The sequence below is a fragment of the Aquarana catesbeiana genome, linkage group LG10 (assembly GCF_042186555.1).
Source record: "Aquarana catesbeiana isolate 2022-GZ linkage group LG10, ASM4218655v1, whole genome shotgun sequence".
Classification (NCBI taxonomy): domain Eukaryota; kingdom Metazoa; phylum Chordata; class Amphibia; order Anura; family Ranidae; genus Aquarana; species Aquarana catesbeiana.
In genome coordinates this window covers 187,703,946-187,712,570 of record NC_133333.1, presented here as the reverse complement: position 1 = coordinate 187,712,570, position 8,625 = coordinate 187,703,946, and the positions used below count along the sequence as shown (strand labels likewise).

General features: G+C 39.3%; 1 protein-coding gene across 1 annotated transcript in view; it reads left to right on the top strand.

Annotated features, from left to right (window-relative positions):
• Positions 1-818: 818 nt before the first annotated feature.
• Positions 819-8,625, top strand: part of LOC141111082 (uncharacterized) — a 37,347-nt gene continuing 29,540 nt past the window's right edge. The window contains exon 1 of the mRNA XM_073603075.1: positions 819-1,076. Coding sequence (XP_073459176.1) covers positions 896-1,076 — 181 coding nt within the window. The 5' untranslated portion in view covers positions 819-895. The remainder of the gene's footprint in view (positions 1,077-8,625) is intronic.

The following is an 8,625-nucleotide window of genomic DNA, read 5'->3' as shown; positions in this document are numbered from 1 at the left end:
GTAACAGGGTGACTGATGGAAAGGGGGGCTTATGATGCTATTGGGCAGCTTCTGATGTGATGAAGGAGCCTTCTGATGTGAAAGAAGAGACAACTGATGTGACTGGGGGGCTTCTAAAGTGATTGCTGGGGCTTCTGATGTGATTAGAAAGGCTTCTGATGTGATTGGGGGGGGGGGTTCTGATGTTAAACGAGGGGACTTTTATTAGAAAATACAGTAAAGTTATTTCTTGGAGCGTGTTTATAATTAATTTCCAGTTTATTCATGTATTTGTAAAATATACAATATGGCCCTTGTACTGAAAAGATTGGAGACCTCTGTGACAGGATGTGACAGGTCGACAATGCAGGAGAACAATTGGATGACAGTTTACACCTAATCACAGGAAGTGTTTGAACAAGGACCTTTGTGATAGGATCATCATTATTTTAATGAAAGCTGCAGATTTAAAATGATTGAAAATTACTTTTGAAATTCTAACCTGTTAAAGTGCAAATTACATTTTAGTAATTGAGTTTGCTTGTACTTAAATATATGTATTTTTTTGTTGTTTCTCTTCTACTGTTTGTCTTTATTACATTTTTTTTCTTACTTTGTATCAGTTGTACCTGTATGTCCAATGGTATGTAAATTTCAAGGGAAGTGTCAGGTTTTGGATAATAAAAAACAGGAATAGTATATGTCATGGTTTAGATAATAACTTCCCCTAAGCATTCAGTACTTTGTGTAATAGTTAATGTGTAATCTTTATGAAATGAGTGTGCTAGCTGGCTATTAGTCCCACCCTTAATAATTTGCATCAGAACAGCTGGATATAAGGTAGATTTTTCCCAAGCCCGTATTTTCTCAGTGTTTGTGTGCTTGCTGACTACATAGGAATAAGCTCCCATCACCAATGGCACACACAGGAATTACCAACCTTCTTTTGTTCTTGGCTCTGGTCATATCCACAATTTTGGGCATTAATGGCGCTGAAGATGCTCAATGTCAAATAATGAACACTGCTGGGAACAGCACCTCAGCCTTTAATTTGACTGTCTCTCCTGCAACACTTTCAAATAATACAAACTACACCGGTAAGTTGACTATTTTATTTTATGTATATTATATTATTATTATTAATTATATATGACAATACATGGTACTTTATGATCAGGTTAAGTTGCTAGCTTGTATGCTTTAAAGGAGGTTCAGGCCACCCAAAACTGATATGTAGGTGAATGTCTGTAAGTGGAGTAAAACTAATAATTTTTTGGGGGGGGAGGGTGGGGGGTGGGGGATCTGTGTCTTTACCTGGCTATATTCCAGTAGAATCTTACTTTAATGTTTGTGCGGAAATTCTGAAAAGTCATTCATCATAGGATTAGATTTTGCCATTATTAAATCAATAAATTTAGTTTGAATGCTCCTACAATTTCATCCAGACTTTTTACTTTAGTGGAATCCCAAATGTATTAAATAGATTTCTTTTGTGCCTAGAACACGCACATTACAATTTTCTCATCACTACAGTTGAAAAGGATCATTGGTTTGACTCCACTAACCATTAGAAAATCGAACATATGTTATAAAAACCAAAGATTTTTTAAAAAATTCTAGTAATGTATGGCAATGTATAGGTTGCAGCAATACACAGCTGCTATAGATATTTGAATGGGTATTCTTTTTTTCTGAGTAAATTTGAGAATGCAACAAGAGGAATAAGACTACTTTGCTGCAGAAGAGTGACTAAAGCTCACTAAACATGTTACAATCTGATTGTATCTTTGTATAAATTAATATCGATTTAGCAAAAAAGGTCGTTCCTAAACTATCTAATGGATTTTCATATAATTAAGCAAGCACTTGAACTACACAGGTGTTGCTAACTCTAAAGGAGATTGTATAGTCAGATTGCAATGTGTGTGGCAAACTTAATCCTCATTGCAGGACTCCCTGAGTACTTTCAGGGAGGGGGCTGTTTTGACCTCAAATATTTATCCAGGAATATCTGATTTGATGCTCTGATCATTAAATGAGTGTGATGCTATGGATGTAACAATATTAACAGCTGAACTAAAACCATTTTTGTGGTTGTACCTTTATCTGCAAATTTTTTTTCAAGCATTACGCAGAACAATGGTCATAGCCTTATACTGCTGCAGTTCAACCGCATACCTAATCAAAGCCCTATTATAGCTCTGTTTAACTACCTCATGTTATTGTCTTATGGTTCCTATAGTTCAAAGTCCCAGGAGTGATTTTCCTGTTGAACAGTTGTAGCCCTAGGAGTGATACTACTTTAGACCAGTTCTAGTCCGTGGAGTGATACTACTGTAGAACAGATGTAGCCCCAGGAGTGATACTACTTTAGACCGGCTCTAGTCCGTGGAGTGATACTACTGTAGAACAGATGTAGTCCCAGGAGTGATAATATTGTAGAACAGTTCTAGGAGTGACACTACGGTTGAACAGTTGTGGTCCCAGGAGTGACACTACTATAGAACAGTTGTAGTCCCAGGTGTGATGTTACTGTAGAACAGTTCTAGTTCCAGGAGTGATACTGCTGTAGAACATTTGTAGTCCTAGGAGTGATATTACTATAGAACAGTTCTAGTCCCAGGAGTGATACTACAGTAGGACAGTTGTAGTCCCAGGAGTCATACTATTGTAGAACAGTTATAGTCTCAGGATTAAAACTACTTTTGAACAGCTGTAGTCCCAGGAGTGAAACTAATGTAGAAAAATTCTAGTCCCAGGAGTCATACTCCTGTAGAATGGTTGTAGTTTGAGGTGTGTTACTACAATAACACAGCTGTTTTTCCAGGAGTAATACTACTGTAGAAGGGTTCTAGTCCCAGGAGTGTGACTTGTCAAACAGTTGTAGTCCCAGGAGTGATATTACTGTGATATTACTGTAGAACAGTACTAGTCCCAGGAGTGATACTACTGTAGAACAGTTCTAGTCCCAGGAGTGATATTACTGTAGAACAGTTCTAGTCCCAGGAGTAATATTACTGTAGAACAGATCAAAGAAAATTTGATTTTTAGGGTGCTATATAACACAGCAAAACAATAAATATATATAATAATATATCAAAATTTTATTAAGACAGACATCTTAAAATTCAACATGTTATTGTCAAAAACAGACCATACAGTACATAAGAAAATACAACTGAATACGTCTCTACATGTTTCGCCATAATGATGGCTTCTTCAGGAGAACTATCAGTCAACTGTATATATGGTCACTATAAAGAATAACACAGTTATTAGACTAAAGGAATACTCAATACATAAGTCAAAGCAAAGACATTTCACAATATCAAATTCAATTTTCCTGGATGATCAGGAAGAGGAGAGACCAGACCCCAATCACAAGTTGCCTGTAAGTTGATGAGGAAATACTAGATCAAAGGCTCCAAACTAGCCGTGGAACAATTCTAGTCCCAGGAGTGATATTACTGTTGAATAGTTTTAGTCCCAAGAGATAAACTACTGGAGGTCAGTTGTAGTCTTAGGAGTGGCACTACTGGAGGTCAGTTGTAGTCTCAGGAGTAACAATATTGTTGAAAAGTTGTATTAACAGGAGTGATACTACTGTAGATAGTTGTAGTCCCATGAGTCATACTATTGTAGAACAGTTATAGTCTCAGGAGTAATACTACATTTGAACAGCTGTAGTCCCAGGAGTGATACTATTGTAGAAAAGTTCTAGTCCTAGGTGTGATACTACTATAGAACAGTTGTAGCATCAGGAGTGATACTGCTGTAGAACTATGGCCCGTCCAGGAAACACTCAAATTTGCGGGATGCTCAGCGGGTTGTTCGGTTGGTGATGTCACTAGGGGGCGGTGCCACAAGGTGATGTCACCAGGTGGCCCCACCCCTTATTTATTTCAGAGCTGTCAAACGGCAGAGAAGGCATTCGGCAGTTAGCCTTGGCGGGCGGAGCATTTTTTCCGAGTCTGGCGGTGCGGTTGGCGTCATGATTGACAATGGGTCTACATCAGGGGACATTGTTTTTTTAAATGTTTTAATAAAGCAATTGTCAAAAACTGCCTCCTGTCCTTATTCATTTTGACACTTTTTTTGGTGAATGAGTACTCTATACTCATTTACATAGGGAGGGGCCCCCGCCCCAAAGCAATCACCCCATGTTGAGGGCATGTGGCCTGGTATGATTCAGGAGGGGGGGGCACTCGCTCATCCCCCCCCCTTTCCTGACTTGCCCGGGTGCATGCTCGGAAAGGGGTCTGGTATGGATTTGGGGGGGGGCGTTTTGTTCTTAAATTTTGGCATGTTGTTCCCCTTAAAATCCATAACAAACCTGAAGGGCCTGGTATGGATTGGGGGACCCCCACACATTTTTTTAAATAATTTTTGTATTGCTGGCAATGGTATTGTATTGCCAGTAATTTAAATGTCATTTTTTTTCTTTATAAATATCAGTTTTGCTGCAGCGGGTTCTATACATGGTACAGATGCCCCACTTTACAGGCAGACAAAGGGGTCCCCCAGGCACTATAATTAAAAGAGTTTTTAATTTTTATTGTTTCACTTTAAGCATCATTAAAATCACTGCTCCTGTAAAAAAATTTTTTTTTTTTTTTTTTTTTGCATTGATTCATTTCCCCCAGGACAGTACCCAGGCCCCTATACCCTTTTTTGGCCAATGACTTGCATATAAGCCTTCAAAATGGGCACTTTTGATTTTTCAAGTTCGGGTCCCATATACTGTAAAAGGGTTTGCGGTTTGGGTCCGAATTTTTGTGAGAGAGTTTGAGAGTTCATAACAAACCGAAGGGTGTTCAGCTCAACTCTACTTATCACAAGGTGCAAATATATTTCCTTTAACAGTGACACACTGATGTACAGATGAGAAGCTGCCTATATATTTCCCATATGTGATCTTGTAGGAAAAATTCTATTTTTTGTGTATGCTTTATTGCCTTTATACTGTTTACCACATTTGTATTGATCAAAAAGTGACCATGTTTTTTCAGGTTAGTGATGTTTTTATGGAGGATCATATGTGTTATAAAAGTTGTCAGTTTTATACAATACAAAATTGATTTATATGTTTTGCTATATATAACTTCAGTACATTTCCTGATATTCGTTTCACATGACATAATTTTCCAAACAGGCCATATAATTACTCCAAGAAGAAGGAATACTGTATTTAATTTCCTCTACTATTTAAATATTCAAAATAAGCTTGAGCTTCCTGCAGGACCATCTATACAGTTTCATCTTTGTTGAGTAACATGTTGTTGGCATAGGGTGTGGAATAGAAGTTTTTGAACGATGATTTGTTACTTAAAGAGGATGTAAAACTCAGAAAAAAGACCTCCCCCCCCAAAAAAAATTCTGCAATACAAAGGCATAATGAGCTAGTATGCGTCGTATACTAGCTCATTATGAAATACCTTAGAATGATGACCAGGATCGGCCCCAACACACCGCTCACACAGCCGACATGTTTCCTGGAGTTACTTCCAGGTTTGCGGCTCTGGCGCTGTAATTGGCCGGAGCCGTGACTATGTCACTCCCGCGCAAGTGTGCCGGACAAGGGACGGGCCCTGAAGAAACGGCACAAGCAGGCTATTCCTTCAGTACGCATGCGCCGATGATGTTGGCGGCAGTGTATATAGTAAATATCTCCTAAACGGTGCAAGTTTAGGAGATATTTACAGTACCTATAGGTAAGCCTTATTATATTATATAGGCTTACCTATAGGTACACTTCCCTATTTAAGGGACCCCTAGACATAAGATAGTAGCCAAGGGTATGAAGGTTCTGTAGAACTATTATAGCATAAACATGCATGTTCACACCAGCCAAGTGTATATGTGTATGTCCTTTCAAAGATCGCTGATGCAAGCCAAAGACAATTCTTAATATTTTTTGGATAGAGTGGTGGGATAATATAATCCTTGACAGAATTACATTACTATCTGCATCCCCATTAGGGTGATTCAGTCTCTCTTTTTAACCTTTCACAATGGGAATGAAAGTCAGAGAAAATCCCAAATTTTCAAATCTAAACAGAATAGCAATCATAGGTGTCTGAACACACCCTAATCACCCTATGTGGTGCAGATTCCCCCTGTTCAGACCCCTGATATTGCACCAAAGCCCCCTAACAGAGCTCCTAAAAATATTGTAAAAAAATAATAAAAAAATTAAATAATTAAAAAAAAAAACTACAGACACTGTCCACTGCCCTTCTGACACCAATCTGTACTCTACGGACACCGTCCATTGCTCTACGGACACTGTCAGTATATACACACATGCACACACACATATGTGTTTGAGCTTTGGGGTGCACACCCTAATGCAAGAGGCTGTGCACACCTATGATAGAAGGGAAATCTTCCAATGGAGACACTTCTCCTAGTGTCAACTGTCTAATAGGGCATTTCCATCACTTTGAATAGATCTACTTTCACTTCCTGGTCTGCCCATGTGACAAGAACAATAAAACAAAGAAACTGGCAGAGCTTTTTAAAATTCTCCACTCTATCCAAAATGAAAAAAGTTTTCACTTTAGTTTTATTTTAACTTGTTGGGGAGGGGAGAGTTAAACATTAACTTGGAAATTCCATTCTGATTACCTTATCTTCTACCAAGATTAGTCAGCTTGTGGGTTTCTGTAAAGGATGATGGGCATACCTTAGACATACAATCATTTTTAAATCCTACTGTTATAAAGCTGAGTAAAAAGGACACAATTGTTGACTGGTACCTTTAGGATACTGAGATTGATTTACTAAAGGCAAATATGCTGTTTTCTTTGCAAAGGAAGGTATACCTTGCAAGGGGATTTGCCCCAGAGCTTATGGAACGTGGTCAAATATCACTTACAAGGAATACCCAACCACATGAAAAGAACATATATTAACTGCATATTTGGTTGTACATGATTGGATGATGGAATTCAACAGAGCTTCTACTCATTCCCTAAGATCTGGGGATAAATCCCTTGCAAAGTAAGCAGTCTAATAGCCTTTAGTAAATCAACCCTTCTGCATCTATGCATATTCCATCAATCCACTGGTATTCAAATCACTCATTCTATTAACATATTGTTAGAATGAAATTCCATTATAGCTTCTTTTACTACCAATATTATTTCCGTCACTAATCTTTCTTTCCTTTTCCTCTACTAGTTCTTATGTTAAAGTCAATGTATAGGTTTGTTAAAAACAAAACAAAACAAAACAAACATGTCATACTTACCTCCTCTGTGCTGTTGGTTTTGCATAGAGTGGCCCCAATCCTCCTCTTCTGGGGTCCCTCAGAGGTGCTCCTGGCTCCTCCTCTTCTCGAGTGCACCGTTGGAGAGCTGCTCTCCCTCGGGGCACTTCGTCCATTGACACAGACAGCAGGACTTGGCCCGCACCCCGGCTCCTGCATCATTGGATTTGATTTACAGCAGTGGGAGCCAATGGCTGCGCTGCTATCAGTCTGTTCAATCAGGACCAGAGACACCGGCTGGAGCTGCTGTGCTCGTCCCCGTTGCTGGAAAGACCGTCCCCGTCGCTGGAAAGACTTCAGGTAAATATAAGGGGCGCTCTGGGGGGTTGCTGCATCACAGGAGGTTTTTCACCTTAATGCACAGAATGCATTAAGGTGAAAAACCTTCAGGTTTTACAACTCCTTTACAACTCCGCTGCAGCTAATACTTAAATGACTACTTGTTCCATCTTTAGGATTGCGAAAACTATTTACACTAACTTCTAATGCTACCATAACTAATAATTAACAAGACATGGGTAAAACAAGTTTCATTAGATCAGGACTAATTGCAGTTTTACCTACTATTTATACAATAACATAAGCAGTTAGGAAGCTTTGGCTCAGTAGATTTTGGTATTGACCTAAAATAAAGCCACCATAAGATGATAGTTTTTTTACAAAGCAGTTCTTCGTTTTCATGTCCTAAGTTAAAGAAGAATTCCAGATTAGGAGATTTTTTGCATAGTTACATTGGTCCATGCATATACCATACCTGGCCAATGCACCTGGAAGCTTGAAAGCACTGAAGGAGACACCACTACTTTTGTGATCTCTTCTTGCTTCTAGGTCCAATGCCATGTGGCTGCATTCTAAACACAGGAGGTTGTCCACTTGGCACAGGCATCATTCAGAGAATACTTTGCAATTTCTGAATGAATGCAAAGCATTCCGTGATTGGATGAGGTGAAGAGGTGGGGCCGTGATGTCAGCTTGAACCAATGTAACTATGTATAAAATATCCATACATGGACTTCTTTAACCACTTGCCATCAAATCACATAATTTGGCTTCAAGCTGCAGGCATCACCCCAGTACCATTTTTTAGAACTGATGTTCAGGCTCTCTTGTAATAGCAATCAGAGCAGCTAACTAGCCTAACTGCTATTACAAGCAGCGGGGGGACGCTACTCCCCCCTCCCGCCGCATTTTGCAGCTCTCTCAGGCCCTCCCGTCCCACCAGGAGACCCGAGCTACTAGCCTGCACTGCCACCCGCTAGTCGGAGACCCATACAAAGCCATAATCGGTTTTGATCAGGTCACTATGGTAATCCAGAAGCAATGACATGACATCACTTCCAGTTTACCTGGATGTCAACGGCGCTATTTTTTGAAAT